Source organism: Carassius auratus, chromosome 28 (assembly GCF_003368295.1).
Source record: "Carassius auratus strain Wakin chromosome 28, ASM336829v1, whole genome shotgun sequence".
Classification (NCBI taxonomy): Eukaryota; Metazoa; Chordata; class Actinopteri; order Cypriniformes; family Cyprinidae; genus Carassius; species Carassius auratus.
This window is the reverse complement of record NC_039270.1, coordinates 14,719,204-14,743,068: the sequence shown is the minus strand read 5'-3', so window position 1 is coordinate 14,743,068 and position 23,865 is coordinate 14,719,204. Positions and strand designations below refer to the sequence as shown.

Sequence of the window (23,865 nt, the reverse complement as noted above, 5' to 3'; positions counted from 1 at the left end):
TATAAAAAAAAAACAAAAAACACCTGTGCTAATGTTCTCCTGCGCATCTAGTTTTGAATCCATGAGCAGACTGAAAGAACACAAAATGGCTATGGAAGATGAACTGTTGACATAATAGACTACCGACTTTATAAAGACAGGCGTCACTTCCTTTCTTCTCAACTTACAGGTTTGACTTACAGCACAGGAACTAAAACCTACGACCAACCAAAGAGTGTTTAAACGAGGTAAAACACATTAGCAAATAAGAACTAATCAACCATGAGAAACCGACAACAACAACTAATAGGAAAAGCAAGAGTGCGTGGCGCCATCTAGTGGATGACGCTAAATACTATCGAATGAATGAATGAATGAGCTTTATTGCCCGGTATCAAAAAACAATCGGAGAAACTTTTGAAATAGAAGAGCTTATCTTAAACTTTTCTTTATTTTTCCACATCTAAATCTATGACTCTAGTCTTTTCTAACACACATGTTCATAGCAGTAAGTATCCACTTCTATAGCAATTATAAGGATGAAAATACACCAAATGCAGTGCATGATTGTTTTATTACATAATTTCTTTTTTTTTTTAAAACATATACAATATATAATACATTCTAGATGTGATATAAAGACTCTCATGTGGTAATGCATAAATGTAAAATGGTCAGACTTTTTTTTTTTTGTGAGAAACATACTTACAGTAAGTGCTATAAACAAACCTGTAACCAGTCTGTAAATGAAGGCTCACATGAAGCGTGTTCATATTTGTCCTCATTTGTAAGTCATTTAGATTAAAAGCATCTGTCAAATGAATACATGTAAATGTTCAAGCAATCTAAAAGTGTTTAGATTACTATTAAGAGCTTCGGGTGCATTTAGAGAAATATTGCACAGTAATGTCAACCGTAACTAATAACCAAAGAGCAGCACAGTCCTGATCCCAGAGATGAACACCAGAAAAAAAAAAAATCTATTAAATTGTTATAAATAAATATACAGTCAAAACATTTAGCACACACACCAACACACACATATCTTTCTCATGTGATACAGAACTCTTACATGCCTGTTACTACTAAGTAAACACTACAATTTAAAACTACTATATCTGAGCACAAACAGCTCTATTATATGGAGATTCCCAGCTGTTTTTTGACACTCACAAACAACCACAAAAACATCTACTTCCCCCAACATCCATGAACAACCATGATGACTAATCAGAATAATCAGGAAGGATCATTTCATATTTAAATAATGCTAAGTAGTTTGCGACTAACAGCAATCAATGGCCCCTTGCTGTACCACCAGCAAGTAGAAAAATGTTACACTGTTTTGCCTGAGTTTAAATGGTCATTCGTCTAAGTCTAGGTCAGGGAATTGGCTGCTCATGTCCGTAAGAAAGTCGAACTCTTTCACCTGGAACTCAACATTCTTCCATTTCTTGGGAGTGGATTTGCCTTCAGGAGTCTTCAAGGAAAAGCTCTTTATTTTCAAGCAGGGGAGTATTGCCACCCTCCTGTACTTAATCTCCATTCCCCATTCCTGAGAAAGAGAGAGACGGAGGAATGAAGAACAGTCGATCAGTATTCTTAAGGAGGACTTCTTCCTGTGTTTGGTGGGATACATTTACTGTATAATGCAACATGTGATCTACGTGCGTAAACTAACACAGTCGGTACCTTTCCACAGTTCCTGCAGCTGATAACCCGTCCAGGCTCCCAATCTTCAAAGCTCTTCTCCAGAACGACCTGCCCACCTGCTCTATAGTGCCTCCTATGAAATACACCAATACAGACATGTTTGTTTATGATCATGGAAGGGATCATTTTCTATCCCATAAGCTATCGAACAAACCCTTTTCGCAAGAATATTTAGTTTTTGTACATGATCAATGTATTATATCTTGAGTAAGACATGAAGTATGTGTGATAGAATGTTTTTGCCAAAAGTTTTACTAAAGTTGCCCTAGAGTAATAAAGTGGCTCTAAGAATAAACCATAAATGTCACCACTGTTCAAAATTTTGGGGACAGTAAGTAAGAAATTATACGTTTAATACACTGTTCAGCAAGAATGCAAAAGTGCAAAAAGATGTTTCAAAGATAGAAACATTTTGTACTTTACTATTTCAAATAAATGCTTTTCTTTTGAACTTTCTATTCAACAATAAATCCTTAAAACAATACATTTATCAGTTTCCACAAAAATATTCAGCAGCACAACTGTTTTCAACGTTGATAACCATCAGCATATCAGAATGATTTCTGGATGATCATGTGACACTGAAGACTGGAGTAAAGCTGACAATTCAGTAATAAATGACATTTTTAAAATATTTAAATAGAAACTGTCATTTTAAATGTTAATATTTCACAATATTCTTGCCTTTATTATGTATTTTTCTAATAAATACAGTTTTGGTGAGCACAAGAGACTTTCAAAATCATTAAAACAACTTTTGAATGATAGTGTAGTGTATTTCATTCATTTTTCCGAATGATTTAATGTCTATTTGGTCCTGGCGGTCCTGACGGTCATGTACTCAGGAATAACTCACTCAAACTCAGGGTTGATGTTGACATGGTGAGTATTTTCTATTGTCCTTAAATCTTCTCCACTGCAGACAGGCAAGAAGCATTCTCTGCATTGAAACTGAACCTGGCCAGGACTATAGTGCTGCTTCCTCTCATTCTTTTTCCTCTCGGCCTCCATTCGAATCATAACAGCGATTTGTTGCAGCTCAGATATCTGACAGGAATAAAGAGACACAAGGTTTTTAGGAATTTGAAATCGGAATACTTCAAGCTTTTCTATTATTTGACGGGAATTGCAAACCTTGAGTCTGAACTCCCTGGGACTCATTTGCTGCACTTTGTCAATAGCTCTTGCGGTAAGATCTTCTAGATACTCATTGGTAAGTTCCCTGCGCATTTCACGTCCACCTTCTTCCGCTACCACTGAGTAGACACTGTTCACAGCTCGAGCCCGCCCACTGGCCTGCTGCTGAGCGATCTCATTGGTCAACAGCCCGTAACGTACAACTAAGTTGCATTCTGGAATATCAAGTCCTTCCTCAGCTACACTTGTGGAGATGAGGAGGTTGAGGATTCCCGTTCGAAAACGTGTTATGGTTTCCTTCTGTTCATTCTAAGAACAAACACATAAAAGCAGACATAAATAGGAAGCAGAGAAATTCATACTGTAACTAAACTTCCTCCTATAAATACTGTATATTGGATGTTTTTCTTCAAGTAAACATGACTGACAAATGCTTCTTAGGGAAACCATTTGAGCCGTTTTCTTGTGTTGAAGTACCTGGGTCATGTGATTTGCACCTGTACCCGCTCCAGTGAGAATGCCAGCTCTGATGTTGACCCTCTGCAGCTCAGGGTTGGAGTTCACCCAGTCTAACAGACAATGGGTGCCCCTGCGGGTCTTTGAGAAGAGGATAGCGCGAGAGTTTTCATTATTAAACTCTTGCTGCAATGTGCGTTGCAACTGGGCCAGTCTGGGGTTTTCATAGAGGGCATCTGATGCCAGCTGTTGAAGCTCCACACTGTTCACTGAGCAGAAACAGAAGAGCAGAAGTTTTTGTCATCATCTGAGTGAATGGTTGAGATATTATCAGCCGAATGCTAATAACAAAGACAACATCATAGACCACAGATAAAGGGACAGTTATCTAAATATGCAGAAACAAAACTGAGATTTCAGCAGAAAGCAAAATTATCAATGAATATGCAATGCAATATGCAAATTCGTGGGAAACAATGAAGTGTTTCCCACGAAAACAAAACAAAAAATGTAAATTAAATACACTTTTTGTATGACTTTAAAAGACTACAACACAAATCAAGTGGACTACATTAATGAAGCTTTTTTGCACTGCTAATAAAATGTTGGCTATAACCAATACATTCTATCACAATTCTATACTATTTAGTCTAAATAAATTAAAATTAAAATCTAAAAAACTAAAGTCAATGATATTAAATCCGACATTAATGTAACATCTCAAAAGGATAAAGTACAGTATAAAAATGTCGTTCATTTTGAACTTAGATTAACAGTGTAATTAAATTATTATGTTTACTTAACTTTAAGTAATTGTGTGAGATGACGGAAAGGGAATCTAAATTTAACAATATGATCAGGTACAAGTAAATATATTTATTAGTATATTACCAGATATGTATTTAATACTGACTGATAAAATACAAAAAAAGAGTATCACTGGCCCATAACTGCTATGATGCCAATATATTTTTGTCCTTTTTGAAACTTGACAACCCCTTAAATAATATCTTTGACTGTATGGAAAAATAGCATGCAAAATACATCCATTTGTGTTATTATTATTATTTGTATGTGTATGTGTGTGTGTAAAAATAAGTAAAATGAGTTTGTAGCAACACCGCGGTCAGTAAATGATGAGGGGATAACTATCCTTTCACCGAACATCACAGTAGTCAACAGCACAATAAACAATCCACACCATCAAAAAGGTCCTGGAGAAAGATATCTGTTTCATCCAGCAATCTGGTTTTCCTGGAGTTGTAGAACTCGTCTAGCCCCCGGAAGGCGTCCACCATGCGAACGGTGTCATTAATGAGAAGAGCGTCGTTGTATTGCCGCAGGTGCAAAGCACACTGAGAAATCAGTCTGTTCTCGTTCTTTACACCTGACAAACAAACACACCATCAAATCAAGTCATGTTTTTGCAGGAGATTGAGAATATACAACTAAGAAGTTGTAGTGACATTAACCTTCTTTTTCTAGTTCCACCACATCAGCTTCATATTCCTGGGTGCCCATCTCTCGCAGGCTGCGGCTCACCGTTGAAGGCATAAACTCATGAATCGTCCACATCATGGCCTTCAAGTGGTCACCAAATGGATCCTGTTGCACACAAACAAACATACACACATATTGGTCTTGAATGTTAAAGCAGTTGTACAGTACAATCACATTATGACTCAGACACAAAGAAGTTAGTACCAGAGCTCTTTTTTCAACAATATCATATTGCTTTTTGGGTCTGGGAACGACTTTCTGCAGCACTGGAGTAAAATTCTTGGTGGACACAATTACTGAATCCAGATTGGCACAGATCTGAGAATGGGAGAGGAAAAGAGATTCTTTCAATAGTTCACAGCACAAAATAAATTAGTTTTCAGTTGACTTGATGTTTGTATTTGCATTATTGTCCATTATGAGTCAGGTATCTGGTATTAAAGGGATAGTTCACCAAAAAAAAAAAAACCGTAAGACCTTCGTACATCTTCAGAACACAAATTCAGATATTTTTTAAGGAATCTGAGAGCTCTTTGACCCTCCATAGATGGACACGCAACTACCAAGCTCAAGGCCCAGTAGTAGTAAGGACATCGATAAAAAATGTCATGTGACATCAGTGTTTCAACTTTAATTATATGAAGCTACAAGAATACTTTTTGTGCATGAAGAAAACAAAAATAATGACTTTGTTGAACAACTTCCATGTCAGACTTCGATGCGTGTTCATGACAGTACCACGACGCATGCTTGTAAACAAGGTGCAGCCCATCCAGGTTCTTCGTGTTGAATAAAGTCATTATTTTTCTTTTCTTCATGCACAAGAAAGTATTCTTGCAGGTTCATAACATTCCGGGCAAACCACTGATGTCACATGGATATTTTATCGATGTCCTTACTATCTTTCTGTGCCTTGACTGTGGTAGTACCCTCGATGACTATGCAGGGTCAGAAAGCTCTCGGATTTCATCAATAATATATTCATTTGTGTTCTGAAGATGAATGAAGGTCTTACAGGTTTGGAACGGCAAAAAATAATTACAGAATTTAAATTTTGGGGTGAACTGTCCCTTTAAATTTTTGTTGTGAATGTGGAAAACATGACATGAATTGAATTTCAGTTCTTGTATGATTTTTACATTTTATTTAATGTTTTTTTAAGTTTTAGTCTTTATGTGTACATGTAAACACACCTGCAGTACATGTTCAACAGCTTTATCCAGTTGCTTATTTCCTCCTGTACCAGGTGATGCTGTGAGACCCAAAATCTGAGGAAGTTTCCCTTCTTTTCTCACTTTCTTTTCAACATAGCGGCCCATTATCTTATTATAGACACTCTCCTTTTGTGTATGGTGACATTCGTCTATTATCAGGAGGGTAAAGTCTGAAAAGAGACAAATGAAGGGCACTGTCTAAACTTAATAGGTCATCATGTTTTCAAACCAAAACTTTTACAAAATCAGTTAAATCAAGTAGTCAGTGCAAGAAAGTGCTTAATCTTCAAAATATTTTATACCTTAGAAAATCCTATTAAATAGTGAGCTGTTTTATTTTTAATCCTTTTATGTAAGATTTTCATCACAAAAATGGTTTTAAATCATGATTTGTGTCATTTTGCCATTTACCAGCGTTTAGCATTTAACAGTTAACAAGTTGCAGATTTAGCCTGAATTAGGCTGTCACTTTAGTTTGTGCTACGTGGTTAGTAGATACTGATAAATTTATAATTTTTGGTTAATAATTAAAAATAGTAAATAATAGAGATGAGATCATGAGTTCAAATGAGATCATCAAAAGGTGTTTACATTGGTTTGAATACCAATTCAACAGATTATTGTGGTTATAATTGTTAAATACAATCAAGAAGGTGAATGTATATGCAGTAGCGAAGTCTCTTAGTCTTATAATAGCTCTCACAACAATAAAACATGGGAATTGTTCTAATACTTGAAAAAGTTTACATGCACTACGTGTAAAACTGTTGTAAGGCATTATATATCATGGCGTGTTATACAGAATCATCTGTTACCAGTCAGCTCCACGTGTTTTTCTTCCTCCATGTTGATCAGGGCGTTCTCCAAGATCTGAGCTGTGCAGATGACCAGGTCCGAGGCCTTGACTAGACACCCAAACAAGTCTTTCTCATTACTGTCCCCACTGACGGCTGTTATGCTGTATGTACTCCCAAGATAAGGCTTGAATTCTTTTGCAAAGTGCTGGTCTACTAGATGCACCTGAGAACAATGGACAATGGATATGAATACTCTGTGCAAATCTTAAATACAATAAGAGTGATAGTAAAGTTAAAAAGGTTATGCACGGACTCAGAGAGCTAAAGCACTAATCTGGCTTTACCTTGTTGACGAGCACTACTACTTTGGCATTGGCTGTTGTCTCCAGGTGTTTCTTAGTGATGTAAACCGCAGCACGGGTTTTTCCTCCACCGGTGGGCAGCCAGATGATGCTGTTCTCTCCTCTGAGTGCTGCCTGCACCACCTCCTCCTGGTACGGTCTAAGATCGCAGTCCATCTACACTCAAACAGACAGAAGAAGAAGGTACAATAAAGAGAGCTATGATCAGTATTCATGAAAAACATCAGTTTTGTCACCCCACATACTAAAATGGTTTGACTAAAATGAATTTCCTACATCAGGCACTGATCATTACAGATTTAACAGTGTAGTGCGATAATGAATGAACTCATCCAGTGCCATTCAGAAGATAAAGAAAGAAACAGGTAGAATAAGAATTGTGCAAACCAGAGGGAATGGTTTAGATCTTTTCTCAACTATCATAACTTTCTTATAAGCATTTAATGGGAAATGTTAGTAGTTTCACCATTGATCTATGTTAAAGGGCTACAGTAGTTCATGCATAAAAGACAATTTTGTTGTCATTTACTCACCCTCAAGTTGTTCCAAACCTGTGTTTCTGTTTGCTGTTGAACACAAAAGAAGATATTTTGAACACAGTTGCTGGTAGCCATTGACCTACAGAGTAAGGAAAATTACTATGGAAGTCTATGGCTGCTAGCAAATGTTTGGTTACCAACATTGTTAAAAATATCTTCTTTTGTGTTCAACAGAACAAAGAAATTGATACAGGACTGGAACAACATGAGGGTGAGTAAACAATGACAATCTTAAAATGAATAATCCATGCTAAAAATATCAACGCTACTATGCTTACGGTTTGTATTGAAAGACTATAAAGGACTATAAACTACAGTCAGTATGTTCACTCACCTGTGCTGCTGTCACTGTAGTGGTGAGGGGTCTGTGTGTTACTGTGAGAAGCTGAACCTCAGACGTCGCTTTATTAGCCTGCTGAGCAGAAACCGAAACGAAACCAAAAACAGAGAAAGGGCCCGGCAAGAGGAGATCAATGACATACAACAGAATAGGGGCCAAATGCAATGACAGCAGGCATCCGTGGACTGTTAGAATAATAATAAATAAAAAAAAGAAAGAAACTTTTTAAGGAGGTGTTTTTGTCAATTGTTAATCAGAGCTTTGTTTTTCTTCGATTGATTTTCTTGCCCCATGGTACAGCTTTGATGTGGATTGAAACAGATTTTGATTCGTAAAAGTGGAGAGCTTCAACTGTAAGTAATAGAGAAACCTTGATGGGGCCCTATTTGTTAGTCGGTGATGTTGGGAAATCAAAACTGAATGAACTGCCTTGTAATCTTTCTGTTTATCATGCTCTGACCAAAACGAACACATTGTGGAAACGGAAAGCATAAAAAAAGAAAGAAAATATTTACATTTAATCATTTAGCAGAAGCTTTTATCCAAAGCGACTTACAAAGGAGGACAACAGAAGCAATCAAAACTAAATAAAGAGCAATAATATGCAGGTGCTGTGATAAGTCCCGGTTAGCCTAACCTAGTACTTGTAGCAAGGTTTTTTTTTTTTTTTTTTTTTTTTCAGAATAGAATAAAGAATAGAAAATGAATAGGAAACACTAGTGTTGCTAATAAATAAAAAGAAAAAAAGTAGATAGAATACAAAAAGAACAGAAAAAGCTAGTGTTAGGGGAAAACATGCAGTTAGAAAAAGAAGAGTGCAAATGTTAGATGGCTTTTTAAACTAAATATCAGTGCCGGCTCGAGCCTCTTGGGGGCCCTAAGCAGAATTTGATTTGGGGGCCCCCTTCCCACCACGCGGAGTCACCTGTGCTTCAAGATTATTGACACAAATGTCACGCTAATGTTACATATAATGTTACATATAATGTTACATTATAAATGAATACAGTGAGGTTATGTATTAATACAAAACAAATAGATAAAAATCAATACTTAAATAACATACTTTACTCTTAAACTTCTTAATACAAACTGTCTCAAAACATGAAATAAATAATTTGCAAATGTCCAAATGCAAATGTGCATTAAATGTGCAATCTTTTAAATTAAACCAAAATAGACAAACATTAATATAATAAAAAATATAATGTTACAAATTTCTTTTAAAAACTTAAATAATGAAAGCAAACATAAGAACAGCTAGGATTCAACAATGACAATTGTAAAACAATGACCTCAAAACTGTTCCTTGCTAGCTTTTCAGGAGTCAAAGTCACTGATGACATCGGGACAGCAGGATTGTATTGTTGTGCCCCCCTCAAATATGATGATGGGGGGAAAAAACACCTACTATAGTTGTGAAAATAGAACTTTAATCAAATAAAAAAGTAAATGAATAAATTGTATTATTTAGTAATTACAATTGTAGCTCTCAACATTTACCTTTGGCTATAACTTTATTATGACTAATTTATTTTATAGTCTCAAGCATTCAGAAATCATGCAAAAGGAAATTAAGCAGTTTTACTATGATAAAACCATGGTTTATTTTTGTAAGGGTTGTGATATGTACGTTTTTTGTTGAAGAAATTATATAGGCTGTGTCATCTATAGCAAAAAGGTAACAGCAGCAATTACATTGCATTTGGCTCCCTGTTCAGGCATTTGTAATAACATGTACATAAATTGTTTATTTTGTATTTGCCTACATTATATATTTTAACAGTGTTATTATTAACCAATAATTATTGCCTCATAGTTTTTTTTTTTTTTTTTTTTTTAATATAATGCATTTTAAGTAAATGTAAAGGCTATTGCTGGCTTAGGTCTGTTTTTATAGCAACAACAACAAAAAAAGATTACAGTATATTAATACTTTTTTGTAAATTATTATTTGAAGTAACAAAACCATGCTTAATTTGCAGTTGCCATGGCTACAAGAACAATGATTTGTGTTGTTATTGATAAAACCATGGGTCATTTTCGTAAGGGAACCTGAAAAAAAAGAAAAAAAAAAAACTTTAACAGGAAAGTGATAAACAGGCCTCGTTTTTACCTAAATGATTTATAATTTATTTTAATATATATTTAAAAAGGTGACTGCAAGTCTTTCTCCTCAAATTCTACTGAGCTTCAAATTTGCATTTGAGCCCATGTGAAAAAGTCGCATAATTTACATATGATTTACAGTTTATTTTAATAAATATTAAACATTATATTCAACTGTGCATTATATATGACTGTAAGTCATTCTCCTGAAATGCTACTGACGTTAGAAAAGTGTATACCAATATCGCATGTAACTTTAGAGACGGTCCCTACATTTGAGACTCTCGAACGTCCAAGGACAAGCCAACTTTATGTCCTTTTCTTCTTTCTCTTTTCGGCACCAGAGGGATACATCCTTTTTGTGACATGGCTTATCATTTATTACAGTGACGCGCACTTGCGCGCCGGCGCGAATTGTCAATGCACGCGAGGTGTCTATGCGCAATTGCACATGACTCAAACGCTAGCAGACACAGCAGCAGTTGTCGGTAAATAAGAATTTTCTTGTCTTGAATTATTAATTTATTCGTTCATTATTCATTCATATCACTTGTTTAAGTTATTTAATTGTAAAAAAAAAAAAAAAAAAAAAAAAAATTGATTGGGTGGTCAGGGGGCCCCAAGCAGCCGCTTAGTTCGCTTATGCCTCGGGCCGGTGTTCTGTCGATTTGTCCTACGCTGTCAGATTTTCCTACCTCCCACCAAAACAGTGGGTAGTACAATTCCAAAACGAAAATTCTACTGTAAAGTTATGGTTTATTAACGTCTACACCTACCACAACCCTAATCATACCCTTACAGTACTGCAAATACAGTAATTATGTGTTATATTCGCGGTTGTAGCTAGAAGGGATACAGTTACAGGAAACCAACAATAAATATTATTTTCTACCAATTAGATTGCGTTTTTATTAAAGTCTACAACTACCCCAGCCCTAAAACTACCCTTACAGTAATGCAGATACATTAAATATCGTTGTTTAGCATGAGACAAAGGACGCGATATTGATGTGCGCGTGCGCAGTAAACCCGCGTAGGAAAATCTGACAGGGTAGGATAAAATGTCAGGACACCGGCCCTGCTAAATAGTAGAATAACTTGATAGACAAACGGCTACCTGTACATTCAGTGATTCATATGTTGATTAATAAAAACCAACTGACCTGTCACAGGTGTCCATAATTGGGAACTGCTCATCATTTAAGGCTCTGAAAGTGTCACTTGAGGTCAGAAAGTATAGAAAATGCCACATTTAGCGAGATTGCAGAATTCTGACCTCAACAGGGCCATTGAAGAAGCTGGGTGATGCAGCAGGATAGCGAACGACCCTAAGCACTGAAGTAAATCTACTACAGAATGGCTTCAGAGACATAAAATCCAACTTTTGGAGTGGCCCAGTCAAATCCAGACCTCAACCAAATAGATACTGTGGAATGAGCTCAGGAGAAACATTCACACCAGATGTCTTCAGAATATGGGTGAGCTGAAGCAGTTCTGTAAGTAAGAATGGTCCAAACTTACTCAAACTTAAAAAAAAAACAAAAACAAAAAACATTTATTTAAAAAAAATTATAATTACAGTACATAGAACCGTACAAATTTACATGCATCTTCCAAATGTAACCATGTCCAACGGCTTTCTAGCACACTCATCTGTCCTCTTCATTAGGGTCATCAGTATCCCAAAGTAAAACCAAAAATAAAGAACCCTGATAATACATCAACATTGCAGCAGTTCATCAAAGTCATGATTCAAGTAAATGCCCATTACAAGAGACTGAGAAATAAACCAGCTGTCCTGTTACATGTGTGAACGGTAAACTAGCAAAGAACATGCCCAAAGAACATTCTGAGAAAACACAGACATATTTGGAAATACATGTTTGTGCGGTTTTGCATTACGAGTACTTTAGGTAGTAGCAGACAGAAGTGTTTTGCAGTTATGACTGAAATGGAAATAGATGTTCTTGGTCCCCAATGGTTGTAAAAAAAAAAAAGGCTGCAAAAATGGTGAATGGTTTCGCCCGGGGTGATGACACACTGAAAGCTTTTGAAGTAGACAAATATTGGTTTGCAAAAAGAGATAAGCATGTCACAACGAACCTGACACAGCCAAGTGGACAGCAGTCATTTCCCAGGAGAACAAAAACACGGACTATTCGTCAAGGAATGAGCCATCTTTTCTTCAATAAAAACCATTGATGAAACTCAAAACAAAAACAGAGAAGAAAAACAACAACATTCCCTTATATTTTCATATTCATATGTCCTGTATACGATTAACCGTCTGTATTTGACAGCTTTGACAGAGAATGGTGGCACCGCAGTGACATCCTCACTAGAGGCCAAACAATGTCCGTCTTTGGATGAAGCATCTCGGGTCAGTAAATGTAGCAGGATAACACTTTGTTACACAACCAAATGTTTGTGTATTGTATGTAGAGCAACAGTTTGCGCTGTTCATGAGTCAACTGTTTAATGGCGCATGGAACAGAAAAACAGAATTGCTAATAGTGACTTCTGCCTAAACTAACGTCCACATCGAACACACTTTCAGTTTTCATTTTCCCTTAATGCACTGTCACAGCAGAGTCATACACACCAATATAACCTTGAGTTTCAGAGCTATACTGTATATAAACAAGAAAAAAGTTACAAAAAAGCAGCAACTTTTGACAAGTTTGCATGTCACTCATCCAAATTAAACGTGTATATGAACACACTCTCTATATTTACTAACTGGTCCCTTGTCCTAGGCTAGATGCCTTTTACTTGTCAATGAGCCCGGGCCTCTTTCAGTTTGAAGTAGAAAAACTTCTCCAGTGTGTTGGCACACTTGCAGTACTCGCTGTCTGGAGGGTTGTACTCTCTGCAGTTGGTGATCACTCTATGCAGGTCGGCGATAAACAGCTTTTTTGTCACATAATACCGGTTCTTCAGACGCTCCGTCATCGTTTTAAAGTCTGAGTAGGAGGAGAGGTTTGTTCAGTTGGATGCAATCTGCTATTGTACAAACTGTATAGACTTTTACTGATAAATATGGCAGTCTAGCTCACTCGACTAGTTCAACAGCGGCTCTTCAAAATAAATGAATACATCTCATTACTGTATATGCAGATAATATTAGTACCCACCAATGGGGAAGCGGATGACCTCATAATAGTCTGGAGCTTCGGATTTCTTCACTGGCTCCATGAAAGGCCAGGCGTCTGGATGCGTCTGTTCACACACAGATGAGATGGTGAGAATATTACACAGCTCATGTGCTAAACTGGATGTGTGCTTGACAACAGGCCTCTTACTTTAATCTGTGCGAGTAGATTCTTTAGCATGTTGTAGAGCAGATCTGGATCTTTCAGCTCTTTACTGCAGAGATAAAATAAAGAGAGGATACACAAATGACGTGCATGAAACCCTAAAAGCAAGTAAAATAGCTGCTAACCTAGTAAGGAATTGCAACATAATCCATCTGTTTTGCTAAGACTGGCTCATTTTATATATCACACACAAAGTGACAAAAAAAGTATATACCGTATTTTCCGGACTATAAGTCGCACTTTTTTTTTCATAGTTTGGCTGGTCCTGCGAATTATAGTCAGGTGTGATTTATTTATCAAAATTAATTTGACATGAACCAAGAGATAACATTACCGTCTACAGCCACGAGAGAGCGCTCTATACTGCTCATTGCTCCTGTAGCCTACCACTGAAAACATAGAGCGCCCTCTCGCGGCTGTAGACGGTAATGTTTTCTCTTGGTTCATCGTTCTAAATAAATGCGACTTATAGTCCAATGCGACTTATATATGTTTTTTTCCTCATCATGACGTATTTTTGGACTGATGCGACTTATACTCAGGTGCGACTTATAGTCCAAAAAATACGGTATGTATAAAATTTTTTATAAACAAAAACAGTTCTATTGTGATTTATTTATAGTTATTCCTGTGATGGCAAAGCTGAATTACTTCAGTCAGTGTCAGAGATCATTTTAATACGCTGATCTGCTGCTCGAGAAACATTTTATATTACTATCGATGTTGCTTAGTATTTTTGATACAGAATACATTTCTTCAGAATTATTTGATGAATAAAAAGTTCAGAAGAAGAGCATTTATTAGAATTAGTAAAGACATTAATAACATTACAAAAGATTTCTGTACATTTAATGCATTCTTGCTGAATAAAAGCATTAATGTCTTTAAAAAAATCCTTCTGAGCCCAGTCTTTTAAAGTGTACATCACAAGTGCGGTCACTGTAAAATCAGAAGATGATCTAATACAGACAGACGGTCCGAGATTTCAGAATAAATATGCATAAATTCGTCTCTGACCTCTTCTCCTTGGCACTAGGTTTCCAACCAGTCTCTCCTCAAGGAAAAAGGAAGGGAGAGAGTGCATGAGAATGAAAGAATTTTGTATGTGCATCATAGCTGCTATTAAGAGACGAGCGCACACTTACTGATGCCTGGTATACTCTCCACAGGAATCTGCCGCACTCCCTCTTTAAAGCAGGTGAGACCTGGGTACACTTTCCTGATCTGATTCTGCTTCCTCTCAATCAGTTTCTTGATGATCTACAGCAGACGACAACAAACCCACAGTCATTTTATGATTAGCCTGGCTGTCTCGCAGACAAACTGACTTAATGTGTTAATGTGTTCAGCCAATTTGGGATATTTTGAGATATATAAAAATAGCAAAACAAACAAACAAAAAAAAAACCTCCTAAAACCATATACACCAATGTAATACCACTGGATGAACCAGTAAAATCTATTCCTCTCTAGCAGCAGGGCGAATCTGTGCCCTCTCACCTCTTTCTGCCTCTTTATAATGTGTGAGAGTTCAGTGTAGGGTATTCTGGGATTGAGCTCGCACTCCATCAGCGTGGCTCCCTCATAGTCTTTGATGTAGCCAAGGTATCGGCTCTTCGGCACTTTAATTTCTTTAGAGAAGCCCTACCGACAGGACGAGGGTTCAACAGGTGAAGCTGCACAGTGGAAAAATAGAAACTGAAAAACGTCTGTACACAAGTGGCTGGAGCTGTACCTGTTTCTTGAAGTAACCGATGGCGTATTCGTCAGCATAGGTGAGGAAGTACAGAATGCTGTGCTTGATATGGTACTCCTTAAGATGATTCATCAGGTGTGTGCCGTAGCCCTGAACATGCACACACATACACACACACACAAAATTATTATTTTTTAAATCTAGTGAAAGCCATCGACTCATACATGCCATGCAGTTTTGGGGAGAAAGTTGTTAATTACAAAATAAACACAACTGTAATCTGTTATAATTACTGAGAAAATAGACTGTGTGTGAACAGGACCTTTACAGAAATCCCGGTAAATATGTTTTGGCAATCATATCATTCTTATGGAGATGACATGATTACTCTGAGCTGTTTACAAAGCTCCGCTGCTTTATGATTGGCTTTTCTATGTAAATACGTGCTAGATGGATATATTTGACCATTTCGCTTTACAGCTTTTTGTCGCGCTTCTCCATTCATCAGGGCTGCGACTCTGCAATTGAATCCCATTATGCGCGTCTCGTGTTTATAAAAGCAAATCATTCTGACTGGCTAATAACGTTAGTTTGGTTGGGAGTGAAAGTTTGCACCTCTCATACCATTGGTAGGCGAACGCATGGACTCAAAAGTGATATCAATCAACAATATATATATATAAATATAGCCACTGATGCCATGCCACATAACAAAAGGTTTATTTAGATGCATATTCATATAACAATTTCTGTGATTAATGTAAGCTGGATTTTTAACATAAATACAGAATGAATTAAATTTCTTTTTGCTTCCAGATGCTGTTTTTATTGGTCAATGTAAAATTAAATTACTGCAATGCATTCTGAGGCTGCCTCATTTTTAAATCACAATTCACTACGAAATTGATTAAGTTATAAAAACTGAATGCCCTTCAATAAAACCAAGACTACCTCATTGGAGGTTTGCTAAGGCCCCTTGGTTGAGAAAAGTGGTTGACCGATATTGATTTTTTGACAGCCAATGCGGATTTCTTTGAAAGGAAGGGGGCCAATAGCCGATATAATTTTTTTTACAAATTTTAATTAAAGTCAGGGTAGCACAATCATGCTGGATACACATACACACTCCACAGGATCTCACAGCTGGATTCAACCAAGTTTGCAAGTTTTGTGAAATTAAATATTTATTAGTGATACAAAGATTTGTTTAAATTATATAACTGGTTATTTGCTTAATGGAGATGACAACAAAGGAGAAATTATTATAATGTTTGCCTTTTTTATTACTAATAATATAAAAGCAATCCTAAAAATACTTTTTGTATACATATTAATTCCTTTGTTTTACTGTTCTATCTGATTATTAGAGCGACTTCTATTCGTATTAGACAGAACTGTTAACAACAACAGCTAACAAGAGGTAGAATGTGAGCACTGTGTGCTCAGGTGCTGCCGCTCTCAGCGCCATCAAAATAAAAAACACATCGGCCGAGTAGGAAAACTTATCCAATGCCGATATTTGAAAATTGCTAAATATCGGCCGATATATCGGCTGACCACTTGTTGATAACCACTATCTTTTAGAGTCATTTAGCTTCAATCAAATGTGCTTACATACCTTGACCTGCTCGTTTGAGGTGACCGCACAGAAGACAATCTCTGTGAATCCCTGAGTGGGGAACATCCTGAAGCAGATCCCTCCAATCACACGACCATCTTTAATCAGAGCCAACGTCTTGTGCTTCCTTAGGTCACACAGAGGACTCAGAGTCAAAAGAGGCAGAGGGGAGGCTAACGAGACATAATCCCTGACAGCTAAAGTTTGAGGAAAGTAGCAGGAGCTCTGGAAAAAGGAAAGGGTTTCTGTGGACTTACGGGTCAAACACAAGACGTGTGATGTACTCTTTGGGCATGCGGGGAAGTTGATGGGAGAAAACATTTTGCAGGCCCACGAGCCACATTAGAATCTTCTTATTGGACTTCTGAGAGAGAGAGTTACCAATCACATGGAACTCAATGATGCCTCTCCTCTCCTCCAGACGAGCCGTCTCGTCACGAGCTGCGTTTGCTGACAGAAGGCTAGTCTGGGGAACCAGCAAACAAATCACCATTCATGAAACCAGAAGATTATTTTTAGACCCTTTAAGTGTATAATCACAAAACACAGGACGTTCTAATAAGAACCTCGTGCTATATTTAAGGAATGGTTAAATAAATATTTCATGAAAATTTCTTCAAGCCATTCAAGATGTAGATGAGTTTGTTTCTTTATCAGAAAAGATTTGGAGAAATGTATCATTACATAACTTGCTCACCAAAGGATCGTATGCAGTGAGCGGACATTGGTGAGCAAGTGATGAAGAAACCAAATCTTCTTCATCTTAAATAACTGTTCATATATTTGTATTTTTTGGGTGAACTGTACTTTTAAATCTATCATAAGGGCGTGATGAACTCTGACCTCTGGCCCCAGCATGGCAGCAGGGTCTGTAATGGTCTTCATGACTTCATTGACCAGTTCCATGGGGATGTCACCCATAACTCGGATCCGCTTGGCATCCTCCAGAGTCAGTGCCTCAGGAAGCTTTCGCTTCTCTCCTGAGACAGTGTATCACAATGATTGCCAAGCTCTTACACATCATTCACAAATCTGATGCATATATAATTGCGTACTCAAATCAAAATGCCAATGTACAGAGTTCACAGTGCAAAGTAAATGCAACTGGATCTTCTTACCAGTTACTGGTTCAGAGCAAGTCATGTCCAAACCTGTAACACCCAGAGCAGAGCCACTGCTGCCTTTACTAAGAGGAGAGCCAGACACAGAGACTGGACTCAGCACTAGAACAGAACAAAAAAAAGTCCAAAAATAATGCTAGTGATCACACAGGAAGATTAATTATTGTGTTCTGTTAGCACTATGTTTTAAAGTATGCTGAATACGTGCCATGAAAAGAGTTTTAAGACATTTTTTGTTACAACATTTTAATTTGAGTAAGTTGATTTGAAATTATAAAATTGCTCTAAATGCTTACCCCTTTTAAGCACTTCAACAGTCAACACACACCTGTTTGATGCCCCAGCTGTGTCCCCTCTGAGGCGGGCATGGTGAAGTCTGCTTCCCAAATGGGGGAGTTCTCTCCATAGATTTCTTCTTCCAACATGGAAAGAAACCTAGTACAAACACACACACACAAATATATTTAATTACACTATGAGAGCGTGATGGTGCTGGAGTGTGTACTGATAAGAGGGTATTGTGTCTTACTTGGGAAAGTGTGTGAGGATCAGAGTGCGTTTCTCTGGTGGGAGTTTGTCTTTCTCCACTCTGAACTTCTCCAGTAACTGTCTGCGAGTGACAGTGAAGATAGACTTCAGCAGACTGCGGCCGAACACCTGACAGGTCTCGTACCGGGGCAAGCTGTCATTACTCTGAGGAACGTGACAGTAACACAGCCACCTGAAACATACACACCAAAAACAAACTAAACTGTTATTGTATTGGTCCATAAACATCAAATGTACACTAATAAATCTATATAAATTATAAGTAGACCCAGATTGAATCTCCGGCTCCCCCCATCTACACTATTGTTAAAAAATTTAGGGTAATTTTACTATTTTAAATTATTTTGAAAGTCCCTTATGCTCACCAATGCTGCATTCTGTATAATCAAAATTACAACAAAAAACAGTAATATTGTAGGTTATTTTATTTATTTATTTATTTATTTAAGTAATTTATTCTGATGATGGCAAAGCTGAATTTTCAGCAGCCATTACTCAATGCATAATATCTTTAGCAATGATGTTAATTTTAATAATTTGACTGCTTTGTGTTATAAAAAAAAATAAATTAAATAAAATAAAATGTTGATTTTATTGCAAAATTCACCATAAATATATTTATTTACAAATGATGTAGCATTTCAAGAGTGAAATTTTTTTTCTGACAACTAGTTATAGTGCAACTTATAGCAGTTGTTACGGAATAAATTTGCATATAATCCACAAACATACACTCATTTACAATATAATACACACACCTAGTATAATCGACTTTGTAGGCGGGCGCATCCTCTTTCTGGGCCCTCTGACGAAACTGTGACGGGGTCTCCAACTTCCAGTAGTTCAGACAGAGCAGAAACATCTTACTCAGCTCATACATGGTCTGCCTCTCCTTAGAAGCCAAATGACTGAACTTATACTGGACAAAATTCAGCACCCCCTAAAGCAGAGAGAGAGATCAACACACAACAATAATAACCTGCATTAAAAGACAAATGTCCCACCCTTCTTCTCACCCATTTTGCATGGATTGTGACTGCTTTTTGCCACCTTTCTTATACACAACAGACACACACACACGTACTTGTTCTATGTTGGGTTTTTCAAAGGGAGGGCTACCGAGAGAGCCTTCCACCACTGGCTTCCCCATCTGCAGAATGCACTTCCTCAGCAACTAAGAAAAAAAAACAAACAGTCACCAAAACAAAATTTTTAATATTTACCTGAAAGATAAACAAAAAACATCTCAGATAATTTTTTTTAAACATGTTAGTAATTCATCTTTGGATGTGTCTGCACTTATAAAATATGAAGGAAGCAGATCTCATCTGCCTGTTTACCTTGAACAAATAAAAGTAGACTTGCTTGGTGTCTGTGTCTTCTTCTTTGTGGACAGACATGAAGAGATTCTCCACGTCCACCACCATCCCCAACAAGCGGTTAATCTCCTCCTCAGACACGTTCTCCAGATGAGACACATGTTCTGCTATAGATAAACACACAAGGCAAAGTGAACAACAATGATAAAGCTTCATATGATGTAAACTGCAAAGTTAACGTATACAAACCTGTATCTACAAAGGTTATATTTATGCTGCTTAACTCTGGTTTACATAACACATAATGTAAAAATGGTCCATTTAGGGTGATACTTGCTACACTTGCTTTCAATTACCTTTTTATTATTATGTTTGTGCATTTGCTTATCTGTCAATTAGACCATGTCTACAGTTCACACTTTGCTGTGTTAAACCCTGCAAACTTTCAGGTATCTGTCTATATAAGGCATACAAAAGAGTGCAATAAATGTACTTATTGTGTTCATAATGTATTGCAAAACACTTTTGCTGCTATCGAGGTGGTATATGTGTGTCCCACCTCATGGAGGGGACAGGTTTGGTGGTATGGGTTGGGTCAGCAGTGTAATTATTAATCTAATTACAAAAATAAATTACAGATGTAATTACATATAGGTATTTAACAAAATATAAGTTCAATGTAAAAACATGCATGTACACAATAAGTGGATTGTACTAAATGATTACATACATAGTAGTAAAGGCCACCTAACATAAAGTGGGACCAAAATTTTCTCCACAGTGAAACTGATTTGAACCATAATATATAAACCTTTAAAAACAAACATATTACATAACCTAAAATAACATAACATAAGGTTGTCTTTCAATGGTGTGCTGTTTTGATAAACTTGACAAACTACATTACCTATGATTTTTTTTTACCTTTGTTTTCAAACTACTCAAATATTTGTATGCATAATTTGCAATAAATGCAAAATATGTTGGTTCTTTATATAAAATCGAAAAATCAATAGTTTTACATTTAGCTGTTGTTTTGGATTTGATTGTCTTTCAAAATGCTTGAGAGATTGTAGCTCTTTGCTTCATTAACCCATTAACTACATAGTCTTGTCTTTTCATCTGATTTTCAAATAATAGTAACGTTTGAGTTCACCTCAAAGTTTGGTTCATGGTTTATAACTGTGAAACAAAGCCTTTTCAAAAACCCCTAGTTAAATACTTCCAGAGGCAAGGCAACTGAAAAAGTGTCTGGGCACAAAATCACACCGGAGCAGCCTGTTTGGATGATAGCAAGCAGAGCCATGGATCTGATATAGTGTAACATATATATAACACCAACATAAAGGCATTAATTTTACCCAGAGAGTGTCCACAGCTCCGGCAAGCCTCCGTCAGACTGGCTGCCTGCTGCTGGAGCTCCATACGAGCGGCTGACGGCGGATTGGGGTTTTTCCATCCATTACATTTGCAAGCATCATTAGCCTGTGAGAAGAGAACACAGCTGTGATTTAAAGAGGACACTAAACATCAGGTTCATTTACAGTACATGTGCCAAAACACTGATTTATAATGATGCAGTGATGATAGCATGACATAATACACTCACCTAAAGGATTATTAGGAAGACCTGTTCAATTTCTCATTAATGCATTTATCTAATCAACCAATCACATGGCAGTTGCTTCAATGCATTTAGGGGTGTGGTCCTGGTCAAGACAATCTCCTGAACTGCAAACTGAATGTCAGAATGGGGAATTTTGAGCGTGGCATGGTTGTGGGTGCCAGACGGGCCGGTCTGAGTATTTCACAATCTGCTCAGTTACTGGGATTTACACACACAACCATTTCTAGGGTTTACAAAGAATGGTGTGAAAAGGGAAAAACATCCAGTATGTAGCAGTCCTGTGGGAGAAAATGCCTAGTTGATGCTAGAGGTCAGAGGAGAATGAGCGGACTGATTCAAGCTGATAGAAGAGCAACTTTGACTGAAATAACCACTCGTTACAACCGAGGTATGCAGCAAAGCATTTGTGAAGCCACAACACAAACAACCTTGAGGCGGATGGGCTACAACAGCAGAAGAACCCACCGGGTACCACTTATCTCCACTACAAATAGGAAAAAGAGTCAATGTTTTGTTCGTTATCTGGCTCGGCTCAGTGTTCATCTTCGGTTCTCTCTTCACAGCAGTTCAGTCAGTGTACTGTTTGAGTACATGAATTACTCCGGGATATTGGTTTGTTTGAACTCAGAGGGAATGTCAGCCACATTAAAAAAGTTAACCGCTTAAGTCATTTGTGGATTAATGCGTATTGGCGACGCGAACCGTTTAAAACGATTCAGTTCGATTTAGGGGACTGGTTCAAGAAGATCCGGTTACATTGAGTGATTCTTTTGCCAACCGGATATCACTCCACTGCAGTGAACACTGTCACAACAGACCCGGAATTGAAGACAATGCTGAATAAAGTCGTAGTTTTTTTATATTTTTGGACCAAAATGTATTTTCAATGTTTCAAAAAATTCTAACTGACCCTTTGATGTCACATGGACTACTTTGATGTTTTTCTTACCTTTCTGGACATGGACAGTATACCGTACACACAGCTTCAATGGAGGGACTGAGAGCTCTCGGACTAAATCTAAAATATCTTCAACTGTGTTCCGAAGATAAATGGAGGTCTTACATGTTTGGAATGACATGAGGGTGAGTCATTAATGACATTATTTTGATTATTGGGTGAAATATCCCTTTAAGATACATTGAAAATGACTAATGTATGATGCATGTTTTAAAAACATAACGTACATAATAAACACATTTTACTTAACCACCATAGAACAATTTCACAATATATAAATCTGTTAAACTACCCATTTTGACAGCATTTTTGCAATAAAAAAATCTGCAGAGGAAAGGAATTCACTAGAAATGTAAATAATTTAGCATTTTTAGTCCATAGCGATTTTCATATTCTTGTGTTTTCATCTTTAGGCTTTTATTAATTCATACAGATGGGTCTGAGTGGAATTTTACTTGTAGCAGGAAACACGCGAGGTTTGCACTGTTCCTGAAGCACTGACACATGACAGGCCCGGGCACTCGCTCTAATGTCACGAGCCGAGCTCTCGGTTACCTTGCAGGAGGAAAACACTCCGAGTTTCTCCAGCTTTTTAGCCCGCGGAAAAGAGCGGACTTGGGCTTTCTTCTGGCTGGACCACTGCTGCTGACTCAGGCCTGGTCGGGCCGGGTCGCTGCTGGCGGCTCCGGGGTTTGGGGTGGATCCTGTCGGGCCGCTGGACTGTGCTTGCTGAAGTCGGGGCTGCGCGGAGCTCTGTGCCGCCGGATCCGCCATATCAGCAGGCTACTTCCCCTCCGAGGATCGCCGCTGCAGTAAAGTTTTGAGATGGTTTACGATGCGCGTTCCGACCACTGCACTGCGCCTGCGCACTACAGGAGGATGCTGGGAGATGTAGTGTTACAGGCAGTACTACCAAATTAAACGTTACATTACTTTCCACTGGAGGGCATTAAACACTCGAGCTACTTATATCGAACTAGATCACTTTAAAAGAGCCTGTATTAAGCTAAATAAACTTATATTTGTCTAAACCTATTTATATTTAGTAGCAAAATTAATTTTGCTAAAACTTTAGTAAGCTGATGTGGTTAATACATTAGGCATTTTGCTGCCAAATGTAAATATGTTTCTACACATTTATGACTAGGGATGGTGATCTTTAAGAAACTACTCCGTTTCAGTTATTCTGCATTTACTAGCTTCTAATATGTTTATTTCTAAATAAGATATAAATTTCCCTTACCTATGATTTTAACAAAACATAAACCAAATTAATTTATTTAAAAGATCACTGATAATGTAACACTTGACAATAATGTTCCATTTGTTAACATTTGTAAACGAACAACAAAATATACCATTTGTTAATCTTAGTTCATGCCGATTCCAGCATTTACTGATAACCATTATTAAAATGAAAAGTTATATCTATTAATGGGATTGACCAACAGTTTATATTTAAACTAACATTAACAAAGATAAAATAATTTTATTGTTATTGGACACTTTAATGC

General features: G+C 37.2%; 2 protein-coding genes across 3 annotated transcripts; both read right to left on the bottom strand.

Moving 5' to 3' along the window:
• Positions 1–659: 659 nt before the first annotated feature.
• dhx58 (DEXH (Asp-Glu-X-His) box polypeptide 58) lies at positions 660–8,164 on the bottom strand. Of its 2 annotated transcripts, XM_026208084.1 has the most exons (12): positions 8,032–8,164; positions 7,141–7,314; positions 6,815–7,019; positions 5,979–6,169; positions 4,990–5,103; positions 4,758–4,890; positions 4,487–4,672; positions 3,307–3,554; positions 2,827–3,138; positions 2,549–2,739; positions 1,672–1,765; positions 1,343–1,534 (listed from the first exon to the last, which is right to left on the bottom strand). In XM_026208084.1, exons 2-12 carry the CDS (start codon positions 7,312–7,314, stop codon positions 1,343–1,345), a joined length of 2,040 nt encoding a protein of 679 aa, XP_026063869.1. In that variant the 5' UTR covers positions 8,032–8,164. The 2 variants fall into 2 exon arrangements, with proteins under 2 accessions (XP_026063870.1, XP_026063869.1); XM_026208085.1 differs by lacking the exon at positions 8,032–8,164 and having other exon boundaries at positions 660–1,534.
• A 3,509-nt stretch (positions 8,165–11,673) lies between these two features.
• Positions 11,674–23,256, bottom strand: LOC113046932 (histone acetyltransferase KAT2A-like). Its single transcript, XM_026208083.1, is given in 19 exon segments — positions 11,674–12,932; positions 12,934–13,109; positions 13,281–13,365; positions 13,449–13,512; positions 14,481–14,517; positions 14,609–14,723; positions 14,964–15,107; positions 15,199–15,309; positions 16,778–16,904; positions 17,035–17,243; positions 17,621–17,757; positions 17,896–18,000; positions 18,227–18,333; positions 18,428–18,619; positions 19,206–19,387; positions 19,532–19,621; positions 19,788–19,933; positions 21,128–21,251; positions 22,907–23,256. Coding segments are annotated over 19 exon segments (2,388 nt in total). The 5' UTR covers positions 23,126–23,256; the 3' UTR covers positions 11,674–12,914.
• Positions 23,257–23,865: the final 609 nt, after the last annotated feature.

Bases quoted from the DNA above. Each gene is read 5' to 3' on its own strand.
- dhx58 (XM_026208084.1), bottom strand. From the start codon at position 7,314: ATGGACTGCGATCTTAGACCGTACCAGGAGGAGGTGGTGCAGGCAGCA. The intron at 3,555-4,486 runs GTGTGGATTGTT...GTTTCTGCTCAG, and splicing joins TCTCCAGGACCTTTTTGATG to TGAACAGTGTGGAGCTTCAA. The intron at 1,766-2,548 runs GTGAGTTATTCC...TGTATTTCATAG, and splicing joins AACATCAACCCTGAGTTTGA to GAGGCACTATAGAGCAGGTG.